We start from the raw sequence: 24,918 nt of genomic DNA, 5'->3' as shown, positions 1-24,918 counted from the left end.
AGCAAGCCCGCAAGCCCGCAGCAATGCCCCGACGGGAAATGTTTCACTGTTGGGTCTCCAGAGCATCACGAAGAGACAGCGCGCTGTCCCTCCAAAACCTGACTCCTTTGGCTTAGTTTCCCCTGTTATGCTGTTAAAAGATCCATCGGGCACTTCCCTGCAGCCGCATTTGGCCGCATTCAACCTCGGCTCAACGGGGCTTTTTCGGATGTGCCCCCTCCCCTCCCCTCTCCTCCCTTTCCCCTCCACCCCCACCACTCACACGTTGATGCGCCGGCAAGGCAGAAAGCGGGAGCGGGGGGGACGAGAAAGGCATTCAAAAGCAACTTTTTCATCGATGAAGATTAGCCATTTCGATCTCCGCGTTTGAATTTCTGCGTGACGACCTGTCCGCCTTCTCCCGACATGGTGGTGCTTCGGGGGATGAGGTAATTTTAACTGCACATTCGTATCCTCAGCTCGGGAGTACCCTCTGGAAAAGCGAGGAGACTGTTGGTTGAGGTTAGGGACACGTAGGAAACCTTCAGTGCTCGTGTCAGCGAGTTAGTGATTAAACCTGCTGTTCCGTCATGCTTTTTGATTCAAAGTATATTTTAACATTGTACATCAAATTTTTACAGTCGTGAAATTTTTAATGTTTCTTGACAGATTTGATTCTATAGGTTTGTTTGTTTTTTTGTTTCAGGCTTCTTTTGCCTCTCTTGGCTATCATTTGTATATCCCTAAACAATGTATCCTCAGTTGATAGAAACAATTTCCGTACCTGTGATCAAACTAGTTTTTGCCGGTGAGTACCACTTGAAGCGTTACTTTTTAAAATCCCTTCCTTCTTTCTGGATTCAGATTAATATTTTTGTTCTGTGTTCTGCAGACGATGCCGTGCTGTATCACCTGGGGCTTCTCCATACGAACTTCAGCTAGATACACTGCAGGCAACAGCTTCTTCTGTGACAGCAGAACTTTTGAATACAGCCATGAATGTCAAATTTGTGTTCCAATTGTATTCACTTTCTGACAATACATTTAGAATGAAAATTAATGAATTGTCTCCACTAAAGCCTCGTCATGAAGTCCAGTTTGTGCTCAACGGAGAACCCAACTATGTGCGGTAAGCTGCTTGCAGTCTGTCGACAGTGTAAAATTTTGTTTGTTTTCCAAAAACGAGAAATATTTTTTTGTTTTAGATTGGACCTGGTAGAAAAAACATCTGCAAAAGCTGTGGTTAAAAGCGGACACAACAAAGTTGAAATCTTTGCCAGTCCATTCCGTGTTGATGTATACCGAGGCACCGAGTTGGTTATCAGTACCAATGCTCGTGGCCTCATGCGCTTTGAACACTTGAGACCTAAGCCTGCCCCGTAAGTACACAATCCTTGACAGAGAAGAGATTTTTGTATGTTAATTAACCTGAATGATGAATAAATTTTGTCTGTGATTGGCAGGAAACCAGAGGCCACTGAGGAAGCTCCTGCTGAGCCCGCTCCTGTTGTGGATGACACAGAGAATGACCCAGGTTCATGGGAGGAGAACTACAAATCCCACCATGATGCTAAGCCCAATGGGCCAACTGCAGTTGCGCTCGATTTCACTTTCCCAGGTGCTGAACAGGCTTATGGTGTACCTCTCCATGCTGACTATGTTGCACTCCGAAATACCAAGTGAGCTAGATCTTATTTTTTACTAGACTGTCATACATGTAACTGTGTCTTATTCAATATCTTAATGTTTTTTTAGGGGCATTGATCCTTACCGCTTGTTCAATTTGGATGTGTTCGAGTATGAGCTTGAGAATGGCATGTCCTTGTATGGAGCAGTTCCTGTCTTGTATGCTCATGGGTATGTATACTTGCTGCTCCACTTTGATATTTTTCATACAAATTTTATTGTAATCTGTCTCCTTTCTACCTAAATATTTAGTCTCAAGGGGTCTGCTGGAGTTTTCTGGCTCAACACCGCTGAAACTTGGATTGATGTAACCAAACCTGATGGGGAAAATGTTGTTTCCTCTTTGGTGAACCTTGTGTCTGGATCAGGCCAGGAACCTCAAGTGGATACTCACTTTATGTCCGAATCTGGAATTATGGATGTCTTCTTCTTTGTGGGTCCCAAGCCTTTGGATGTTTTCAGGCAGTACTCTGCCTTGACTGGCACAGCCCCTCTTCCACCAGTAAGTCTATCTTTTTCTGGAACACAAATATTGGCAATAAAGTAGGTTCTTATTAGTTTCTATTAATATCTTGTCCTTATATCTTAGTTATTCTCTCTTGGATATCACCAATGTCGTTGGAACTACAATGATGAAGATGACGTTCGCAATGTTGCTTTGGGCTTTGATGAACATGATATTCCCATGGATGTTATGTGGCTGGATATTGAGCACACTGATAACAAAAAGTGAGTGTCTGACTTTCCTTGGGTTCTGACTATCTAGTCCTTTGGACCTTGTTTAATGTTGCTGATTGGCTTTTTTGCTGCAGGTATTTTAGTTGGGATCCCATCAAGTTTGCTCATCCCACAGAGATGATTCAAAATCTTACTGCCATGGGCCGAAAGTTAGTTACTATTGTGGACCCCCATGTCAAGAGGGATCCAGGCTACTATTTGCATCGGGATGCCGAGGCTAATGGTTACTATGTCAAAAACAAAGATGGAAATGACTACGAAGGTGAGTCTTCTTATTCTGTAACTATAGTGGGCATGCCCCAGCCCCACCTTCATAATACTTATACTTGAACCACATGTTGTTCATTTTTGTCAGGTTGGTGTTGGCCTGGCTCTGTGAGCTATCTCGATTTCTTCAACCCAGCAACAAGGGAATACTTTTCTGATAGATACTTGCTGGAAAACTATGCTGGATCTACTTTAGATGTCCACATTTGGAATGACATGAATGAGCCAGCAGTTTTTAACGGCCCTGAGCTCACTATGTTCAAGGACAATGTGCATTATGGAGGATGGGAACATCGTGATGTGCATAACATGTATGGCCTCATGCTGGTATGTATGATTCTTAAATTTCTTGGTCTCGTGTACGCTAGAGTTTTCTGGCAGCATTCTCATCTTGTCTGCCTTTTTCTCCCTTGATAGGTCATGTCTACATATGAAGGGTTGCAAAAGCGATCTCAAGGAGCGCTCCGCCCATTCATCTTGACTCGGTCTTTCTATGCTGGCTCCCAACGTTATGCTGCTATGTGGACTGGTGACAATCTTGCTGATTGGAGTCACATGCGCATGTCTGTACCCATGTGTCTGACTATGGCTATTTCGGGCTATTCATTCTGTGGTGCTGATGTTGGAGGTTTCTTTAAATATCCTGATGCTGAACTTTTTACTCGCTGGTACCAAGTAAGTACCTGAATAAACCTCAATTTTACTTTTGAAGATGTAGCTCTCTAGGTTATTAAATTTATTTAATATTTGAATCTTTTTGATTAGCTTGGTGCCTTCCTGCCATTCTATCGTGCTCACTCTATTCTTGAGTCCAAGAGGCGTGAACCCTGGCTGTACAATCCAGAGACCACTGAACTGGTCCGACTGGCAATTCGTAAACGTTACACTTATATCGCCCTGTGGTACACTCTTTTCTTCGAACACACTCGTTTTGGAACACCAGTCATTAGGCCTCTGTTTGCTCAGTACCCGGATGACAAAGATGGCTTCTCTGTGGACAATGAATTCTTAGTTGGTAAGTGTTTGTGTTTTTCCTGTTGTATGTGCTTTCAGCTTTTGTGTTTGTTCAATAACACTACATTCTCATTAATGTATTCCTTCAGGTGATACTCTGCTCGTGCACCCAGTTGTAACAGCTGGAGCCACACAGGCTCAGGTGTTCTTCCCTGGAGAAAATGAGCGTTGGTATGACACTGATACATTTGAAATTTTCCGAGGCCGTTCTGTACATAATATTGCTGTTGACATCACCAAGGTAAACAGCTGAGTGCCCAGTAATTTGTCATTAATACAGTATCCTTTAAAAAAAATATTTATATGAAATTTGTTTATTTTTTATCTTAGATTCCAGTTTATCAGAGGGGAGGAACCATTCTCTCTAAATTGGAGCGCGTTCGCCGATCTTCAACTCTGATGCACAATGACCCTTACACTATTATTGTTGCTGTGGATGACAATGTGAGAATCAACTATCAATTGACAAACTGAGACTATTTTTTTAAAAATCATTGTTGTAATGTTTTCTTTAATTTAAATTTCTGTAGGGCAACGCCAAAGGAACACTGTATATTGATGATGGTGAAACCTACAAGTACAAGTCCAATGCTTACCTCTATATTCAGCTTGAGTTTAGCAACAACACTCTGAAAGCAAAGTTAGTATCTCTTGCTGCATTCTTTTCTCTGCTGCCCTTGATTGCTGTTTTTGTTAATGTTGAATTCTTCTGTTCTCTAGGTTCATCGACAAGAAGGCACACTTTGCCTCCAAGGCATGGATTGAACGCATTGTTGTTTTAGGATTGCTCAAACCAATAACACAGACAACTATTGAGAGCAAGAGTAAGTTACTTTTTAAGCGGTCTTGCTACCGCTTCTAGCTCTGCATCCGATCCCACTCATCCCATCCCATCCCATCCATCCATCTATTCAGCGCGCTCGGAGGGGACTGCATGGTCGTGTTGGTTCCGTCGTCCGTCGTCCGTCGTCGTCCTGCGCCGCCGCGCCGCCGCGCCAGTCCCCACTCCTCACAGCCACCCCCTCCCTCCTTGCCCCCTCTCTGCCCGGCCTGCCGGGCCACGGCAAGACCGCTTTGCTAAGCTTGCCTTGGCGGAACTTTTTTTTTCTCTGTCACAAATTATTAGCTTTGTTTAAAGTTCTCTCATTTGAAGAATTTTAATATTTGACTTGCATTTCAGGTGTTGGAAGGCAGTCTTTGAAGTATTCCAATGATGACATTTGGAATGTTGTTGTTGTGAGAAAACCAGGAGTATCTGTAACTGAGGAATGGACATTGTATCTTTGATTTAGATGTTTCTTAAAATAATTTAAACCACCTAAAAAAAATATTTCAAATCCTCAACGTGTAATTTTTTTTAAAATGTGAGCTTTTTACACTTTATTAACTGTAAGGAAGGTGAACCATTCTCACCATTTAATTTTATTAAATCCTGATCAGTACAGAACTGAACAAGTTGATGTCTTTTGTGCCTTGCCTTGATGGTACATTGGCATGCCAAGTTTGTATTAACCTTAGAAATGTACTCTACGTAAAATTGTTAGAGCAAGCAGCAAGGTATAGACGTAGAATAGTTGTTTAGACTTTCTACAAAACTGAGACATGTTTGTTGGGAGAGGCTAATTGTTCATCATTTTTGTTGTCCTTTTTTTATTGATTTTTTTTTTGTATGTGACTTGTATTTAATGGAACTCTGGCATAATTTGTTGCACTGCAGTTCATAGAGGGCCATATTTCAGATAGAATTTTACAATTCTGTAGAAAGGTCATTTCACTTCAATTTTGAAAATGTTTTCTCCCTTTTTAGAAATAACAATTCTTTTCTGAGTTTGTTACCATGTGCCCATCAACAATCTTAACTTTGACTTGTAATTGAAAAAAAAAATACACTGAAATTCTAAAAGTGTAGGTTTGTGAACGTTTTCTTCTCTTATACTATTGAGTTTGTTTCTCTGAATTACTTGTGATAGTTTTGTGTGATATGGGCAGTATTTGTAGAGGCTGGTCTTCCTGAAATCTGTTGGGAAGAAGTTGTCAAGTGTTCCAATTATGTTAAACTGAAACAAACCATCGGGTTGTTCACTTTTTACCTCTGCCTGATTTTGTATGGTTGAAAATTTCTGATGCACCTGGCTCTTGATTTTCAGTTGTGTGTGTTCAGATTATTTTTGCCGATTTTTCCGAGACGGGCCTTTTCTTGTGTTTGAAAAACGACGCACTCGGCACCTGAAAACGATGTGAAACGTGTCCTTTGAATAAAACAACGTGAACCTTAAATTTTGTTTATGATTGAAGCTCCCCATCTCACCCTCGCAGCCGCTCAACAAACAAATTACTCATCTAATTTTGGATTTGGTGCATCTAAATGAGTGACAAAATATCTCAGATGAGCGCGCTGCTCGAGCGCGGGGCTGAAGAAACGCAAAGTGTAGATAAGACCGTTAGGGTCGTGCCGAGCTGATAATCGCCCAGATAAGACTGTAGAGCGCTGCTTGGCTGCTTAGTCGCCGTGCTGCCCCCCCGCCCCGGCCGAGGCTTGAGCCCGGTTGCAGTGCAGGCTCTACCCGGCCCGGGCATTACTTTCTACAGGGTCCAGTGAATGGGGTGGAGGGCCCGCCACGCCAAGGCCCGCCCGGCCCGCCCGGCCCGGAGCTGTGCCATCAAAGCAGGGCAATATTTACACAATCTAAAAGCGCTTGCGGAAAAAAGAGGAAGGGCTAGGCGTGGCCAGGCCCGGGGCATGGGGCTTGCGGGCCTTGCCAGGCCTTGCGCTGGAGCGCTGAGAGGTGCTTTGTCGCTGCGGCTGGCTGTTGGCTGGGCCCGGGGGCAGGGGGCAGAGGGGACGGCGTCGAGGCTCCAGGCCTCGCTCCAGGCCTCGCTCCAGGCCTCGCTCCAGGCGCGCCCGTGCCCCTCGGCCTGGCCCGGCCTGCAGGCCGAGTCCGTCGCTCCGTCTCTGTCGCACTCGTGGCGCGTCCCGCTAGCGTCCCGCGGGGGTGCGAGCGAGCCACAGCGACGGGACGACTCTTCGGATCGGCTGGGCTGCTGGACAAGGCTCTGGAACAAGGGGCGCGCCGGGGAGGGGAGGGGGGCTGTCATCCGTTAAGTGCAGCAGCAGCTTCAGAAGCGGCAAGCGGCGGCTGGAGGCCGAGACCGTCTCCGAGGGGAAGGCGGCGGCGGCGCACCGTTCCAAAATGACAACATCACAACAACGCGAGACGACGACGGCGGACGGGGGCTTTCTCTAGCATTCAGCCCCCTTCGGACAAGCGCCTGCGTCTGCCTGCGCGCGCGTGAGTTTGTGTGCGAAAGAGAGAGAGAGAGAGAGAGAGAGAGAGAGAGAGAGAGAGAGAGAGAGAGAGAGAGAGAGAGAGAGAGAGAGAGAGAGAGAGAGAGAGAGAGAGAGAGAGAGGAAAAAGGTGCTGATTCCCGCCTCCTTCATTTTCCCGATTGAACTTAACTTTTATCGCGGCTCTTAACCCTCTATCCCTCTTAGGCTCGTGGTGCGGTGCCTGGCGGTGCCTGGCGGTGCCTGGCGGTGCCTGGCGCGGAGTGGTGGCGGGGCCGTTGCCGGCCGTGCTGGCCGTGCCGACCGTTTGGTGGGGCGAAGGCGAACCTGATGGCCTGATGCGCTCTGATGGTCTCTCTCCACCTCTCCGCCTCCAGCCCGCAGCCCCTCCCGAGGCCGCCTTTATTGGTAAGTCCGAAAGGCAACGCATCGCAGCGCCGCAGCCCCCTCCCCCTCCCCTCCCCCTCCCCCTCCCGCCTCCCGTTTCCTCCTCAGCAAACTCCCGGACGCTCTTCCCTTCCGCCCCCGCCCCTCTGGCCTTTGGTGCAATATGAAGATAATCACACCATGTGTGTGACTCCCCGTCCCCGTCTCTGCCCCACTCCTCGCCTCGCCGTATCAGAAGTAATTTAACGGCCTCACCGGACGCCGAGGAGCCCTCTGGGGCCGTCTACCGCGGGGCGGGGCGGGGCGGGGCGGGGGCCTGGGAGAGCCAAACGACCGGAAAATATTGTCCGCCCCGCTCCCCCGCCCCCCGCCCCTCCTCCCAAACTTAAACGGGCTAGCCACCCCCACCCCACTGCCGCGGGGGTCTAAATGACATGACGTCACCACCCCTTCCCCCGCCCCCTGCCCCGCTACGGTCACCATACTGCTGTATCAAAACCGGCCGGGGATGGCGCGGCGCAGCGCTGGGCCGGGCTTATCTATCTGCTTTTAGTGTTTGGCTCGGGGTGTCGGTGCTCCGAGCCGGCAGTGCCGGCAGTGCCGGCAGCCAGCGGTCCCGAGGGCGGTCCCGGTCCGCGGGCAGCACCCCCCCTCTCTCTCTCTCACACACACACACACACATAAAAATACACGTAACACAGCGTGCACACTGGTAAAACAAAGGCATAAAAATTACGCCCTTTAGGGCATAAATGCTCTTTTACGCCCTTGCAAGGGCATAAATCGTTTTATGCCCTTGGGAAGGGCGTAAATGGTATGGGAATTTCAAGCAAAATTTTAATGCCCTTCCCAAAGGCATTAACGATTTATGCCCTTTAAGGGCGTAAATCGTTTACGCCCTTTAAGGGCATAATTTTTATGCCTTTGTTTCACCAGTGCAGAAAATGGTGATTAATTTTCACCCTCATACATCTCCTCGTTGGCTTACGGCAGGGCGATGCACTTCCAGCCTCTCAGGCGTCACAAGGACGAGAGAGAGAGAGAGAGAGAGAGAGAGAGAGAGAGAGAGAGAGAGAGAGAGAGAGAGAGAGGAGAGAGAGAGAGAGAGAGGAAAACGAGAGAGGGGAGCGCCCCGCGGGTAGGCAGCCCCCCGGCCTGCGCGCACGCGCGTACTGCGGCGTGCCTATCCCGCACTCGGCGGGCGTTCGGCGTTCGACTGCTGGTGCTGCTGGATCGACGCGGCGGGGAGGCGCGGCGCGGCGCAGCACGGCTCAGCCACCGCGCGTCGTGCGCTCACGTGTTTGCACGCACACAAAGCACCACTCACCCACACCCTCACGCGCACACACCCACACAGACACACACACACACAGACGCCTAATGCACAGCAGCAGCAGGTAGTGAGTGCGGCACGTCCCTGGCAGCTATTCAGCCCCCCGGCTCCCCGTCGGCTCCCCGTCGGCTCCCCGTCGGCTCCCCGTCGGCTCCCCGTCGGCTCCCCGTCGGCTCCCCGTCGGCTCCCCGTCGGCTCCCCGTCGGCTCCCCGGCTTCCAATGCTGCCGCGCTGCCGGACGAGCCAAAGTGCAAACGTGTCTGTGCCTACCTGGCGCGTTCGCTGTTTGTTTGTTTGTTCGTTCGCGCCGTGTTTGTCCGTCCGCCTGTCTGTCTGCCTGTCTCTCCATCCGTCCGTCCGTCTGCCTGTCTGTCAGTGTGCCTGAAAGCAGAATCGGCGCACCAGTCAGCGTTTCGGCGGTTGGCTCTTCGCACCTGGCGGCTTTGTTGGATGGATGCTCTCCCATGGAGGGGGAATTGGCCCGGCCAAGCTTTTCCTCTGTTTTACAGTGCATACGGAGGGAGGCCGCCACGTGAGAGAGAGAGAGAGAGAGAGAGAGAGAGAGAGAGAGAGAGAGAGAGAGAGAGAGAGAGAGAGAGAGAGAGAGAGAGAGAGACAGACAGACAGACAGACAGACAGACAGACAGACAGACAGACAGACAGACAGACAGACGAGTCTCGTCTATTCAACACCGAATCGAAAGAAATACTGACCAGTCGAACCAACGTTGTCTACCATAACTAAACAACACTGCTAATCCAAGTGTGGACCAAGTCCACGCTAAATAGCGTGGACCACGGTGGTCCACGCTAGGAAACGTGGACCACGAATGGTCCACGCTAAGAAACGTGGACCACGAATGGTCCACGCTATGAAGCGTGGACCAAGCCGTGGTCCACGCTAGAAAACGTGGACCGAGCTGTGGTCCACGCTTCACAGCGTTGAACTTCTCATAGGCCAATCACACTTCCAAGTGTGGACCATCCGTGGTCCACGCTTCCTAGCGTGGACCATTCATGGTCCACGTTTCCTAGCGTGGACCACCGTGGTCCACGCTATTTAGCGTGGACTTGGTCCACACTTGGATTAGCAGTGAAGCCAGCTCAGCCAAAGTTTCACGGCAAAAATATAATTGACCAAGAATTAACGCAATACTTAAACTGTCACATTGCAGCAACCATGGCGATTTGCATATTTTTAATTTTGGCGTGTACCATGGCCGCGTGTTCGAGGCAGCGCAGGTATACAAGTAGTATGACCCCTGGCGGGCCCTCGGGGTTCGGAGGGAGGGGGTGGGGTGGGGGAGGTCACGTCTCGCCCACCCCCTGAGTGTTATTTTAAGAGACTGCCTGGGCCAAGGCACGCCAAGGCAGGCTGCGTGATCAAGGGCTGTTAATGGCTTGATTAAACTATTAGAATTTATAGCACTACTGCAGCCCCTCCCCATGACTCCCCATGACTCCCCGCCCCGTACAGAGGCGTCCCACGAGAGCTATGTGCCGTGTAATGGAGACCTCAATTTTCTGCAGCGCAGGCCTTGCGCCTTGCGCGCCACCACTTCATCCTCTCTCTCTCTCTCTCTCTCTCTCTCTCTCTCTCTCTCTCTCTCTCTCTCTCTCTCTCTCTCTCCCCCTCTCTCCCTCTCTCTCTCACGTGAGCCTGCCCGTCCGCGCCCCGCACCGCGCTGGGGGAAGTTTTACAGTTTAATTATTGCATTCCTCATGGCTCGGCGAGAAACTTCGTCAACTTCCGCGTGGCGCGCGAGTCAGCCGCAGGCTGATTCCGAACAGCGCGCTCTCGCCGCTCTGTCTCTCTCGCACCCCGCGGGAGAGAGACAGGGCGACCTAGCAACCCTACACTGCTGTGTGAAGCCGCCAGGCAGCCGCAGCCACCGGCAAGGTGTTTGTTTGTCTGATGCCGGAGAGTCGTTTCCGTCGCTCTGTCTCCCTCGCTTTCCTGGGGTGGCCCGGATAGGTGGGAGAGAGACAGAGCGACGAAAACGACTCTCGGGATCAGTCTGCCGCCGCCGGGTGCTGGAGGCGCCGCACAGTGGGCCAGAGGACCGGTGGGGCGGCCAAAACTCTAGACGCGTTTTGAGCTCCAGAGTCGCTAAATGGGATTTGAATCAAACGTGCTCTACAAATCAAAGAGTGTACATAGTATGCTCTAACTGGAGCATGCCTGCAAGCACGCTCTAGCTAGCGCATGCCTGCCAAGCATGCACTAACTAGTGCATACATGCCATGTACACGCTTCCTGATGCAGAAAACTCCCTATCCCTTATGGAGTAAACGTCTGCTTCAGTTAGCGTGTACATGGCATGTATGCACTAGTTAGTGCATGCTTGGCAGGCATGCGCTAATTAGAGCGTGCTTGCAAGCATGCTCCAGTTAGAGCGTACCATGTACACTCTTTGATTTGTAGAGTGTGACCCCACCAATGGATTCGGAGAGCAATCCATTGGTGGGGTCGGTCACACGTTTGATTTGAGTCCCATTTAGCGACTCTGGAGCTCAAAACGCGTCCAGAGTTTCGGCCGCCTCCACCGGTCTTCTGGCCCACTGTGCGCCGGACAGGAACTCGCGCTTTATTCAAATTCCGCGCTGCCTGACGGTGCGCCGCGTGCCGGCCGTTTCCTGGAGCCCCTGGGCCGCCCTGGGCCGCCCTGGGCCCTTTGGCGACGTGCCGCGGGTTCTTCAGGGCGGCGCTAGGCCGTGGCATGGCCATGGCTGGGCTGGGCGCTGCGCTGCAGCCGGCTGGCGGTGCTGGTGGTGCTGGCGGCTGCGGGTGCGGGAGCAGGGTGGGGGGGGCGGCGCAGCCCGGGGCGGCCAGCCCAGCGGCCCCCCGGCCAGCCCCAGGGGCCGCCCGCCGCCGCCCCCCCCCCCGCCCGTCCCGTCAGGACGGCCGACTGCGACCCCCGCCGCGACGCTGCGCCTGCCGCCCGGGCCGCTCCGCTCCGCTCCGCGACCGCGGCGGACCGCCTCGAGTGACCGCCGCGCCGGCGACCCTCGAATGCTCGGCCACTGGGTCCCCGCGCCCCGGCCCGCGCCGCACCGCGACCCGCGCACAGTGGCCCGGCCTGGGGGGCCCCTCCCTGAGTGCAGTGTGCTTGCCGCGGACGTGTGCGCACCGGGAAACTCTAAGAGGAAACCCCTTGGATGGATCACCTTCGGTTCCCCGCCGCAAGCGGCCTGGAGCTAAAAAGGTTTGAGTTTGGCCCCCTGGTTTGGCCCCACGTGCGACGTCCGGCAGGCCTTCGCTCTGTCCCCCTCGCGCTCATAGGCGCGTTCCGTGGAGGCGAGAGAGACAGAGCGACGAAGCGCACGGCACTGCCATCGCTGTTTCCGTTTGTTGTGTGCGGGGGAAAAGGACGCAAGCAAAGAAAACGCTGGGTATGAGTAATTCGGGGAGGATTCATGTGATAAATCCTGTAGATCCCAGGGGATGCCGTGCCCGCCCGTCCCAGCGGTGGCCCCAGTCGCCCAGTCCCAGTCCAGAGAGAGCCGAGCGGTGCGGGCGTCCCGCTGCCAGGCAGGTGGTCACCGCCAGCGCGGCGTGGCACAGTGGGCCAGAAGGCCGGTGGAGGCGGCCAAAACTCTGGACGCGTTTTGAGCTCCAGAGGGCGCTAAAGGGGTCGAATTTACGTGACCGTTAGGGGGGGGGCTCTTCGAACAAAGTACCCATTTGGGGGGTCACACGGTGGGTCGAGTCCATTAGCGACACTAGTTTTCAAAACGCGTAATTGCTTAGTCCCCTTCGGGTACTGGCCCAATGTTCCACTCGGGCCCAAAATGCTTCCAACTTGAATCCGTAGCTCCGTCTTCTCTGCAACCCCGATGCCCCACACGAATGCGAGGACAAGAGCGACCACGCTCTAACGCCGTTTACAAAATGTTACGGGGGTAGTGTGGAGCATCCCATGAAGCGGCCGGACAGAGTAAGCGTGGAGCGGCCACAATTTTTGTGTTGGCCTGTTCAAATTCACGACCATCGTGCATCGGAAACCCGCGTCATGTCTGGCTGTACGTTTGGCTTCCAGTTCCTAATGTTCATCTTCTTTGGGATAAGGCAAAAGTTGCAAAGTTCTTTGCTTGAATTTCATGCTTTCTATTTTTGTCTTCAAATGCTACAAATACAGGCGAGAATATTTTTTTTCTGACATACCACGTGACTAGGGGATAGGGGGGTAGGGGGTTTGAGCATATCCCACGATCGGTCACGAGAGGGGGGGAGGGGGTCGAAACGTGGCCCAAAATCGGTCACGTAATATGGGTACGACCCCTAAATGGGACTCGAACCGAACGTGTGACCCCACCAATGGATTGCTCTCCGAACGAGGAACCCATTGGTGGGGTCACACGTTCCGTTCGAGTCCCATTAGCGACTCTGGAGCTCAAAACGCGTCTAGGAGTTTTGGCCGCCTCCACCGGTCTTCTGGCCCACTGTGCCACGCGGGCCCAGCAGACTGCTTCCGAAACAGCGCGCTTCCGTCGCTCCGTCTCTCTCGCACCCCGACGGGCCGCCCCACGAGTGCGAGAGAGACAGAGCGACCACGCTCTGGCCGCCGTATTTCAGAATGTTCACGGCGTTATGTGTGGATCATCCCACGCAGGGCAGGCCCCGGCAGGCCGGGCGGGTTTAGCGTGTCGCGGCCACAATTTGTTGTGTTGGCCTTGTTTCTTTGCACGACCCATTCGGCGGCGGACACGACGGGGGCTGGGGGAAAAAAGAGTTAAAACCGTAAATAGAGGCGAATGACTGAGAAAAAAACCCAACAAACAAACAAAAATCTCATTCAACGAACGTTAATGAAAGCAGATGATATTCGTTTGGTTTTCTTCTAGGTAGTAGTTCGGGATTATTAATGATTTCCGTGATCGGTTCGGCCACGGTTCTCTGCACCCTCCTCATTCTGGACATCCTGGGCTTCATCAAGCTGCAGTCCTGGAAATTCATACGCTGAGACGGCAAACGCAGAGAGGGATTGGACAGAGCCGCGTCGCGCCTCCTGTCGCGGCTAACCTATCTTTCTACACGCGTTCCGCCGTGGCACTTACTTTTTTCTCGATTCTCCCGGTAGCGCTGCCGGTCCCTTTCACGTTTACGCTGCCGCTGTTCTTCCGTCAGCTTCCTGGGCGCCATCGCTTATGCCATTTCTTGCCTTAGAGGTGGCTCCGAAGTCGGTACGAGGTGACGAGGTGTGCCCCGCACACAAGCCGAGCCGAAGCCCGCCTGAGTCCTTGCCGGGCGAGGTCCGCGGGCGCCCGCGGGGCTGAGCCTAGCCGGGCGGCATTGTTGAATTCCGCGCAGGCTGCGCCGCGGCCACAGCCAGCCAGACAGACTCACCATCCCGCCCCGGCAGCCCGCCCCTACTATATTGTTAGGATACGCACTTCGTTTCTGGACTCTAGAGTAAAAGCTAGCTGACACCTTTGTGTCTCGTAGTATTAGGTGTATATTTTAAAGCAAAGGTAGCAAAGGTATCATCTGCTAAAAAGAAAAGAAACAGTATGGATCGTTGGCGAAACAGTAGTACGACCCGACAACAGGAAAACAATCACCGCCGGGTGAAACGGGAAAAAAAGTCTTCCTGGTGGCGGAATTAAAAGGTCCTTAGAGGGGGGGGGGGGAGCGGGGGCGGAGGCGTCCGGGGTCGAACCACCGAACTCGGCCACGCTGCCTGGTGTCGCCTGCACTGCACAGGCCGGTGGGAAGGACGGTCGGTCGCCGTCCATCCCAAAGCGCGCCTCACGTTTCGCACCCACACTGTAGAAAAGAATGACGACGAAACCGCGGTTTAGTTTAATTTATGGTGGCGTCGTGCGAGCGTAGCAATACGCAGCCCAGTTCCCTGGCAGGCAGGTGCAGCAGTACGTTCCAGGTGCGACTCCCCCCCCCCCCCGCAAGCTGCACGGATTACAAGGTAAGCCGGACGCGGGGCGCGAAGGCGAGGGCAAGCGAAAGGCGCCGCAAATTGCAAACCAAGACAAATAAGGAATAAAAGGGCGACGAGTAGTGGTGGCCGCACCGCCGTACCTCCTTCGGACAAGACGCGCGCAGGGAGAGTAAAGCTTTAATTAGGAAACACGGACACGGGGCGTTTGGCGCGGTACTTACAATAAAACCGCGCGGCCGCCGCCGCCACCTCCGCTCCGGCGCTCCGCCCCGCGCGCACAGTGGGCCAGAAGACCGGTGCAGGCGGTCAAAACCCCGGACGCGTTTCGAGCTCCAGAGTCGCTAAACAGGACTCGAACCAAACATGCGACTCCACCAATGGATTGCACTCCGAGCGAGGAATCCATTGGTGGGGGTCACACGCTCGGTGACTCGCTTGAGCTCAAAACGCGTCTCGAGTTTTGGCTGCCGGCGCCGGCCTTCTGGCCCACTGTGCGCCGCCCCGCTCCGCCCCGTCTACAAATCGCTCTTCCCGGACTATCGGACCGGCGCCGCATTTTTCGGGTGACGTGAACGATGACTTTCCCGCCAAAGTTGCAAGCTGCTCGCGCTGCCCCCAGTCCCGGACGGCTCCGCAGCGCGGCGCAGCGGCCGGGCCGGGGACCACCATTCACCATGGCCTGCATTCTGGTTCTTCCGGCCGCGTCTTCCGAAGGCACTCGTCGCGAAAACAACAACAATAATAATAATAAAAACAACAATAACAACAAAAACAACAACAAACAACAAGATGAATCGGGGTTGGGGGTCTGGCGTGCGCGCGGGGTCACGCCGCACCACCGCCGCCAAAGAGAAACACTTGGCGTTGCGGGCCGCGCCCTTCCGTGCTGGGCCGCCGTTTGTCGTGCACGCCCCCCCCCCCCCTACCCCGCCCCGCCGCCGTATCGGTGGTATTGGAACGAGTCCACTCCGGCCTGGCGCTCTAAGTGGCGCCAAAAGATCAATAAGAAGTCTCAATTCAAAGATGAAACGTCCGTTCCCCCCCCCCCCCCCCAAGTTGCGCTTGCTTGATGAGGGCGTCTTTTTTCGCCGCCGCCCTTCGATGGCAGTGTGTCAAAGGCCCTCGGGGGAAAAGGGCGGGGGAAGGGGCGGCCTAACTGGCCGTAACTACTTTAAGTCATTACAAGACTGGGATCCTAATTCCGAGTCGCGGCGCCCTTTGCGAGCCCTGCTGGTCAGCCCAAGGCCCTCCAAGGCTCCAAGCCGCAACCTTTCAAGGGCGTCGCCTGGGCGTCGCCTGGGCGTCGCCTGGGCGTCGCCGTCGCAGGCCGAACGGCGCTATCTCTGTCTCTCTCGCACCCGCCGGGACCGGCCGGGCCGCCCCGTGAGTGCGAGTGAGACAGAGCGACGCGTGTTCGGGAGCAGCCTGCAGGCCTGGCGAGCCGATCGGCGGGTCGGGTCCGTCGGGTCCGCCGGGTCGGGCGGCGTCCTCGGTGAGGTCCTCGGTCGGGTCCTGGGGCACGCTCCGCTCCGCTCCCTCTCGCTCTCCTACATGATGGATGACGGCGTCCAGTCCAACTCGCCGTCCTCTTTCCCGGCGTCCTGGAGGCCTGGAGGCCGACCCGCAGACGTCCTTATACTGCGTAAGTCCGAGCCCGGCGTGGTGGCGTGGCGCGGCGTGGCGCGGCGTGGTGGCGTGGCGTGGCGTGGCGTGGCGTGGCGCGGCGCGGCGCGGCGTGGTGTGGCGTAGCGCAAGGACCACCAGCAGGGCTAGCCGGAGAAAAAGTTGCCGAAAGTTTGGCTTGACGCGCGCGACGCGTAGGACGGATCGGCGGGGAGGGTGGTGCAGGGCAGGCCGCCGCAGTAGTGTGACTGGCCGGCTGGCCGGCTGGCTCTAGCAACAGGACGACGGCGGTGGCGGTCGCGCACAGTGGGCCAGAAGACCAGTGGAAGCGGCCAAAACTCTAAACGCGTTTTGAGCTCCAGAGTCGCTAAACAGGCCTCGAACCGAACGTGTGACCCCACCAATGGATTGCTCTCCGAACGAGGAATCCATTGGTGAGGTCACACGTTCGGTTCGAGTCTGTTTAGCGACTCTGGAGCTCAAAATGCGTAGAGTTTTGGCCGCCTCCACCGGTCTTCTGGCCCACTGTGCGGTGGCGTCCCGGCGGACGGGGTCCCAGCGCGCCGCCATAGACCGAACCAGGCCCTCGACCCTCACAAGCATTCGACTGAGGATTAGCATTAGCGTGCGCGCACTGCGAGCGCAAGGCGTGAGTGCTCTCATTCCGAGCAGGAAATGGCCCCGTCCACGACGACGGCGACGCGTGATGGAGCTCTCAACACCACGACAACGGGGACAATGCGCGCCGCTACACCACAAACACACACAAACACACACACAAAAGCCGAAATCATGATTTCGACCAACTTTGCGGCAACACTGCTCTCTAACCAAGCCGGGCCGGTTACTGAAGTCGCATATCCTAGCGAATGCATGGGCAAAGAAGGGTTCAAAGAACACCGCCCCGTAGAGGGTGTACGATTAACCGGCCTCGATCGGACGCGGTGGTCGCCGAAAGTCAGCCCAAATCACACACCGAAAGTCAGCCCAAATCACGCACCGAAAGTCAGCCCAAATCACGCTCCGAAAGTCAGCCCAAATCACGCACCGAAAGTCAGACCAAATCACGCACCGAAAGTCAGACCAAATCACGCACCGAAAAGTCAGCCCAAAATCACGATTTCGACGTCGTCGTTTACAGCCAACAGGACTCTGGCTGGGCCGCTGGGGCGATTCTCAAATTCTCCCAACGGCGCGGCGCGCCCGGGGAACTGCCACCTGGGGGCAAATCGATTTGGTCGGGGCTGTTCAGCTCAGACCCCCGCAGATGCAAATCCAATTCCTCCATTCATTTTTCCCCTCATATTTACGATGCTGTGCTCGGGGGTCCGCTCGGCTCCGGGCAAGTTAAACAAAGCCCTGTTTTCGTAACCGATCAACTCGTGTCCGAAATGCAAGGTCTCGGGTTCGATACTCTGCCCGCAGTTTATCGACGGAGCGCGACTGAACAAACGATTGCAGAGTCCCATCTGTGCGGCTTTTATTATTTCCTCTTTTTTTAAATACAGGAGGCAGAGCCGTGCAAGCTTCTCAGCAGGCGTCGATTCGACGTTTCCCAGTGACTCGACTCGCGCTGTGTTTCCCCCCTTCAGTTTTTCCTGCCCCGGTCCCGGGATCGATTCCCGGCAACGACCCGAGTTTTCTTCTCCTCTTTTCGGAGCTGAGTGTAACTAATCGGCCGCCAGGGCAGTGCCTCGGCCTCGGCCGGCCGCAAGTAGGCCCGATTACACCACTTTGAGGAGGCCGGCGGGCCGCTTCGCGTCGTATCGCCGCTCTCCGTCGCACTCACGGGCCGTGCCCTGGCGGCGCGAGAGAGACAGAGCGACGAAGCGATGTTCTTCGGTCGCGGCCCTGCTTTCCCGGGCCCTGCATCCCTAATCACGCCGCGTCGCCGCGCCGCCCGAGTATTTATTGTTGGACTGCCGACTGATTCTCGCCGCTTGGTCTCTCTCGCACTCACGGGGCGTCCCGTGTGGGTGCGAGAGAGACGGAGCGACGAGAACGACTCTCGGAATGGGTCTGCTGCTCGGCCTGCTCGGCCTCCTCTAATGCCCCATGAATCAGAGGCCTGCCTTTCGCGCCTGCAGACTGAGAGTCGTTTTCGTCGCTCTGTCTCTCCTGCGCCTTACAGGACGCACCATGGGTGCGAGAGAGACAGAGCGACGAAAAGGACTCTGCTGGCGCGGATGGCGCGGATACCAGGGGGTGGGGGCTACGTGCCACTACGTGCCCAATCTGCCTGCCCGCAGCCACGGCGGCACGCTCTCAGCCGAAGGAGCGATAGTGTTTTGTCGCCGCTCTGTCTCTCTCGCACTCATGGGGTGCTCCGCAAGGGCGCGAGAGGGACAGAGCGACCAAGCCACTGCTCGGAATCAGCCTGAAGCGTGTCGGAAGAAATGCACTTGACCTGACGAAACCCGCGACCCCACGTGACCCCAGGCAGCAAGCCGCCATCCAAAAATATTTTTCAACCCTTCTAAGTTGGGTGGCGGCCCCAAAGCGAAGAGCCACTTCGGGCTAGGGCCAGGCTAGGAGGGTCGACCGAGAGTGCTGCAAGTGTAAGAGTGTCGCCGGCGCTGACACGCTACCCATCGCCCGCCGCTGACGTTTGGACGTGTGTGGCTTCGGCGTGTCGAGCGATTCCTCCGCGCGCCTTCCTCGCTGTCTCTCTCGCACTCGAGGATGGTGCCGCAGCGGTGCGAGAGAGACAGCGACCTCGGTGTGCCTCTGAAGCGTGGGATAGAGGACCGGCGCAGGCGGCCAAACCTCGAGACGCGTTTTGGGCTCCAGAGTCGCTAAATGTGACTCGAACCGATCGTGTGAACCCACCAATGGATTGCTCTCTGAACGAGGAATCCATTGGCGGGGTCACACGTTCGGTTTGAGTCCTGTTTAGCGACTCTGGATCTCAAAACGGGTCTCGAGGTCTTCTGTCAAATCCACTGTGTGACGGCGCGTGTGTTCTGTTCCAGATGCCCCTCCAGTAGTGCGTGCTGCGGGCCATGGTGCTGCTGCCGGTGCTGGCGGCGCTCTTGGCGCTGGGGGCGGGCCAGCCGGGCGCGGGGGCGGCGGGGGCGCCGCTGGAGGCGGCCGAGGTCGTTGTGGCGAGCGCCACGGTGACCCCCGTCATGTCGCCGCCGCCGGCCTCGACGCTGGGCCGGCTGCACTGCGTGTGCTCGCCCGGCGAGTGCGAGCCGCTGGACGAGGAGCAGTGCCCCGGCGGCGCGGTCTGGGACGCGTGCCGCTGCTGCCGCCTGTGCGCGCGCGTCGAGGACGAGCCCTGCGGCGGCCCCCACGGCTTCCACGGCGCCTGCGCCGAGGGCCTGCAGTGCGTCGTCAAGGGCAGGCCCATCCGGGAGGCCCGCGAGGAGGGCGTCTGCACCAGTGAGTTGGAACATTATTGTTCTTAAGGTTTTGGCAGTCTTTGAGCAAGCCTGGTGGTTTGTACACGGTAAAAACGATACCTGGTTTTCCCAGGAAGGGGGACACATTGGTGGTTTCCAGGGAGTTCCTGGGAAAACCCGGTTCCGTTTCTACCGTGTAAAGTAAAGCATTCTCTGTAGTGTGGTGGTACAGCTGACTTGATACCATACCTGAGAATTTTACTATACCTTAATGGCATTTTGGCGAATCTCGTTTGTATCGTGGAGAAATATTTCACGTTGGTGCAGCCATTGACCGTAAGACATTTAAAGCGTGTGTAACAAATAGGAGCGGTTTGTTTAAAAAGATGCTGCAGAAACGGTTCATTTGAAAAACATCGTCATGCTTGTCTGTGGTCAAATTTCATTTTCTCCAAATGTCACGAGGGGCAGCGACGCCGAAACTTCGTTATAGGATGTGCCGACCGTTTGCAGAAAGTCCACAGTTTTATCTTTCCCTCCTCCTCCCTTTTGTTTTTTGGAGGGCCGTCAAGTTTTAACTTTTAACGGTTTGCTTGCATGTCGTTGTTTGAGTGTGCCTATCTCTCACAAGAGCAGTGTCGGAGTTTAACGACCGCCTGCTGTGAAGCTTGTTAATTCTGTTCCCCCCTCTCCCCTCTCTCTTTCCCCCGCCCATCTTGAATACGGCGCATTTTTATTGACTTGGGCGTATTTCTCGCCTTGTTTTACTTTTATATTCTGTATCCATTTTAATAGAAAGTCAGGGGGAGTGTGGCGGCGGCGCGCCCTTCGGGGAACCTTCGGGGGCCTTCGGGGGCACCTTGTTCGGGGTGCCGTCGGGGACCCTGACCCGGGCCACGTCCACTATCGGCCCAAATCATAAAGAAACACATCCCTTTGTTTAGGTTCTGGCACAACGCTCGCCGCGCGCGGCCCGGGGGCCGACGGGTCGACGGGGCAGGCTAGGGTTGCCGCCCGGGCTGCCTGCCGCACAGGGTTGCCAACCCTACATTTACCCGCCACAAATGGCAAATCACGGCGGCAGGGCCAACTTGCGCTCGCCAAATCCCCCCGCGGCGGGGCAAAAAAAAAATTTTGTTAAATCTTCGTCGTGCCGCCGTCCCAATGTGAGCTTCCGCCCTCAATTTAAATTCGCTTCTTCCTGACGAGTCGCTAAGTTGCAGAGCGCTGGCGCGCCATGGCGGCGCGGACAAAGACGGCCAGATTCCCCCGGCGGTGTTCATGAATTACGTAACCGAAGCGGGGGAAGGGTGTCGGTCCTTGGATACCTGTCTCTGTCGCACTCGCGGGCCGTCCCGTGGGAGACGAGAGAGAGAGAGAGAGAGAGAGAGAGAGAGAGAGAGAGAGAGAGAGGAGAGAGAGAGGGAGGGAAACAGGGCGCGGCCATGCGTAGCGTGGCGTAGCGTGAGCCGCCAAACGGGCGATCGAGGAGGCGAGGCCGTGACGGGCCGAACCCCGAACACACGACGACGTCGACCGCGGCCGGCAAGCTGCTGCCGGAGCGTCGCTCTGTCTCTCTCGCACTGCAGGGGTGGCCCGAGCGGGTGCGAGAGAAACAGAGCGACGACACCGACTCTTCGGCATGGCTCGGATTAATGAAAGATTCATGCCGCGCGGTGCGTCCTGGCAGTCCTGGCGGTGGTAGCCGAGGCGCCATCGCGGGGCTGCCGCAGACTAGAGTCGTTTTCGTCGCTCTGCCTCTCTCGCACTCGTGGGCGCCATGTACAGGTGCGAGAGGGACAGAGCGACGAAAACAACTCTCGGAATCAGTCTGCTGGGCTGCTGGCTGCTCAAACGGGCGGCAATGTTGTTGGCGGTTATGCCGACCGTGTGTTCACCCTCATGCCTATTCAGGCCCGTCTTTACCCGCCGTGTTGATGTATTCGACAGTGAAAATAGAAAAGTCAGGGGAAAAGCGAACGGAAAAAAATTAAACAGTCAAATGAGAGTTTGCGCGAAGAAGGCCAATATGCAGTGCAAGGGCTGCGCCGGATAATCACCGGCGCCTTCTTCTTTTTCACTCCGATATTCTTTTTCCGGTTCTCTCTCTCCTCTCTCTCTCTCTCTCTCTCTCTCTCTCTCTCTCTCTCTCTCTCTCTCCCCCTCCCTCCCTCTCTTCCAGTGTGCCACGCCATCATCACCGCCACCTTTCCCTCCTCGTCGTCGAGTGTCCAGCCTGTCAGCCCGTCAGTCGTCGGCCGTCTTAAAGGCCAAAAGTCGGAATAAAGGAATAAAGGAGACGCTGCGACGCCGCCTCGTGGGGCGTTCCTCTCCTCCGTGTCTCGGCCTGCCTGGCCTGCAGACTGCCTCCGAGAGTCGTTTTCGTCGCTCTGTCTCTCTCGCACCTACAGGGGACGCGCCATGAGCGCGAGAGAGACAGAGCGACGAAAACGACTCTCGGAATCAGTCTGCTTGGCGCTGGAGTGCGTGATGAGGCCATTATTGCTTGAGGAGGACGCGACGCGACGCGACGCGACGCCACGCCAAGGGGCAGCCCGGCCTCGCCGTCCCCTCCAAGGCCGCCGTCGTCTCCCTCGCCGCCTTCTGCTTGGTTTGAGATGTTTCCATTTCCTGTGCTTTGGGACGTGCGCGCGCGCGGCTGGGCTCGGCGTGCCTTTGCGTGCCGTGGCGTGCCGTGGCGTGCCGAGGGGTTCCGTCCCCCGGGGCCCTGGGGCAGCAGCAGCAGCGCAACACACGCGACGACCTCGCGGGCGCCGCCCAGAGCCTCCGAGCACGAGGAGGGTGCGGCGCTGCGGAGGACCTCGACGTCGTCGTCGTCTTCCGCGGCCTCGACGTAGTCCTCCAAGGCCTCAGCGTCGCCCTCGACGTCATTGACGACGACATGGACGCCGTCCCCGACGCCGTCCTCGACCACATCCTCGACGACGTTCTCGACGTTCTCCTCGGCGACGTCCTCTCCGGCCTTGACGACTCGACGGCGTCCTCGACGGCCTTGACGACGTCCTCGACGTCTTCGACGACGACCTGGACGCCGTCCCCGACGAAGTCCTCGACGACGTCCTCGACGACGTCCTCGACGACGTCCTCGACGACGTCCTCGACGACGTCCTCGACGACGTCCTCGACGACGTCCTCGACGACGTCCTCGACGACGTCCTCGACGACGTCCTCGACGACGGCCTTGACGCTGGGATGAACCTGCAGTGCGCTCGTTAGACGCCTAACTATGTCCACTCGGGTTACACGGGCGGCCGACCGCGAAATCGGAGTGACACGACGCGACGGCGAGAGAGAGAGAGAGAGAGAGAGAGAGAGAGAGAGAGAGAGAGAGAGAGAGAGAGAGAGAGAGCACCGTGACCGCTCCTCTGCCATCGACTCGAACTCGTGAGGGTGCCGTTGGATTCCTCGTGCGAAGGGCAAGCCATTGGCCTTCGCGTCGCATGCAAGGAACGCAACCTCCAAGCGAGGTCCAAACCCCCCACCTCCCCGCCGTGCACCGCCACTCTGCAGTCATTCCCAGTGTGTCTCTCGCACTCGTGGGGCGTCCCGTTCGAATGCGAGAGAGACGGACCCTTAGGAATCAGTCTTCGCCGTCGCATGCGACCGGCTGCGTGGCACTGGGTGCGACTGGGTGCCGCCGGGTGGCTGGGTCCGCACCGATCAGAGAGAATAATTTAGAGATGGGCACAAGAGCTCAAACGACCTAATTACCTGGGGCTGAACCGGCTGCACTAACTACCATTAATTAGAACCAGGGACAAGCCGGCTGTAATTGGCGCCCTTCCCCCTCTCTCCCTCTAACTGCCTTTCCTCACACAATCTCTTCCCGCCCCTCCGCGCCTCCGCCTTGCAGGCTGCACCCCCCCTCCCCCCTCGCTCGACGACTGGAAAGCAACTTGCGGAAGCCGCCGCCGCCAATTTCCTTATTGAGGGAGCGGCTCGCCACGGCGCGGCAGACGCTAAACGGACCGGCAAACGGACCGCAGCGCGGCAGCGCGGCGCACGGCGTCGAGGGAAGGTAGCCTCGCGGCGAGGGAAGGTAGCCTCGCGTCGAGGGAAGGTAGCCTCGCGTCGAGGGAAGGTAGCCTCGCGTCGAGGGAAGGTAGCCTCGCGTCGAGGGAAGGTAGCCTCGCGTCGAGGGAAGGTAGCCTCGCGCCGAGGCGAGGCGGCGTGCGGCACCCGAAACCTGAGCCGCTGTCTCGGGCACCCCACCGCCGCCGCCGTCATCGTCGCCATCCTGGACGGCGGCCGTCTTGAGCACGCCGCCGTCGATAAGCGGCGTGGCGGCTGCATAAGACGTCGCACCAGTGAGCCAGAAGACCGGTGGAGGCGGTCGAAATCCCGGACGCGTTTTGAGCTCTAGAGTCGCTGAGCAGGACTCGAACCGAACGTGTGACCCCACCAATGGATTCCTCGTTCGGAGAGCAATCCATTGGTGGGGTCACACGTTCGGTTCGAGTCCTGTTTAGCGACTCTGGAGCTCAAAACGCGTCCGGGATTTTGACCGCCTCCACCGGTCTTCTGGCCCACTGTGCGTCGTCGTGAGGAGTCGCGGCCAGCCTTCAAAGTCCCCCCCCCCTCCCGCTTTGGCCGTCTGTAATTAGCGTGCGGAAGTAGACGCTAACTCAAGGCAAGTGTCTCAAGTGGCTCCGGGGACCTCCATCCAGCCTGCAGCCTGCGAAGCCTGTGAGGACCAAAACCCGGACCTACGCGCTTTGCTTTTTTTCTTTTCTCCCTTTCCTCCTTTCTTCCCTTTTTTTTTTCGCCCCGTCTCATTTTTCCTTTCTCTCGGCGCGCGCGCACATTTCTCTACAAAATAAAACTTGACGCGCGCGCTTGAAATTCCTCCACTGCGTTTATCTCATTTGCAAATTAGTCCCCCCGCTTTTTTTCTGCTCCCTTCTCTTCGCCCCTTTGCGTCTCTCTCTCTCTCTCTCTCTCTCTCTCTCTCTCTCTCTCTCTCTCTCTCTCTCTCTCTCTCTCTCTCTCTCTCTCTCTCTCTCTCTCTCTTAATGGCTGTGTGTTTTATTTTTAGCCTAGCGTGTCCCCTTCGGAGTGCCGCCGAGGCCGGGGTCCCGCTCTTCCCCCGAGGTTCGGCCGCAACCCCTTTTGCGGCGCAGACTAGCCTGTTGGTAATCCCTGGCCTGGACCCGCCCCGCCCCGCCGCGGCCCCGGTCCTTTGGTGTCCTTAGAACCGCCTTGGTTTTGGCGTGTCCTGCGCTGCCACGCTCTGCCCTGCCCGTGATGAAACACTTGACAGAGTCTTGCTTAAGCCCGGCCGGGCGTCGGTGTCCGTGCGCGGCGCGGCGGGCTCGGTCCTTGGTGGGGGGGGCCAGGGCGGCC

The 24,918-nt window shown here is 56.2% G+C and overlaps 2 protein-coding genes across 2 annotated transcripts in view; both read left to right on the top strand.

Annotated features, from left to right (window-relative positions):
• Positions 1–265: 265 nt before the first annotated feature.
• Positions 266–5,961, top strand: LOC117647245 (neutral alpha-glucosidase AB). Its single transcript, XM_034388923.1, has 17 exons — positions 266–428; positions 686–787; positions 872–1,108; positions 1,185–1,358; positions 1,443–1,658; positions 1,735–1,836; positions 1,918–2,167; positions 2,255–2,394; positions 2,478–2,665; positions 2,759–2,997; positions 3,088–3,345; positions 3,436–3,685; positions 3,774–3,925; positions 4,015–4,128; positions 4,215–4,324; positions 4,405–4,508; positions 4,865–5,961. Exons 1-17 carry the CDS (start codon positions 406–408, stop codon positions 4,969–4,971), a joined length of 2,766 nt encoding a protein of 921 aa, XP_034244814.1. The 5' UTR covers positions 266–405; the 3' UTR covers positions 4,972–5,961.
• Positions 5,962–19,338: 13,377 nt separating this feature from the next.
• The window catches only part of LOC117647485 (cysteine-rich motor neuron 1 protein), a 31,431-nt gene continuing 25,851 nt past the window's right edge, over positions 19,339–24,918 (top strand). The window contains exon 1 of the mRNA XM_034389241.1: positions 19,339–19,594. Within this exon, the coding sequence (XP_034245132.1) occupies positions 19,339–19,594 (256 nt within the window). The remainder of the gene's footprint in view (positions 19,595–24,918) is intronic.

Source organism: Thrips palmi, unplaced genomic scaffold (assembly GCF_012932325.1).
Source record: "Thrips palmi isolate BJ-2018 unplaced genomic scaffold, TpBJ-2018v1 HiC_scaffold_2, whole genome shotgun sequence".
In the NCBI taxonomy this organism is placed as follows: Eukaryota; Metazoa; Arthropoda; class Insecta; order Thysanoptera; family Thripidae; genus Thrips; species Thrips palmi.
Note: the sequence above shows the minus strand (reverse complement) of the source record. Positions and strands in the feature narration are given on the sequence as shown.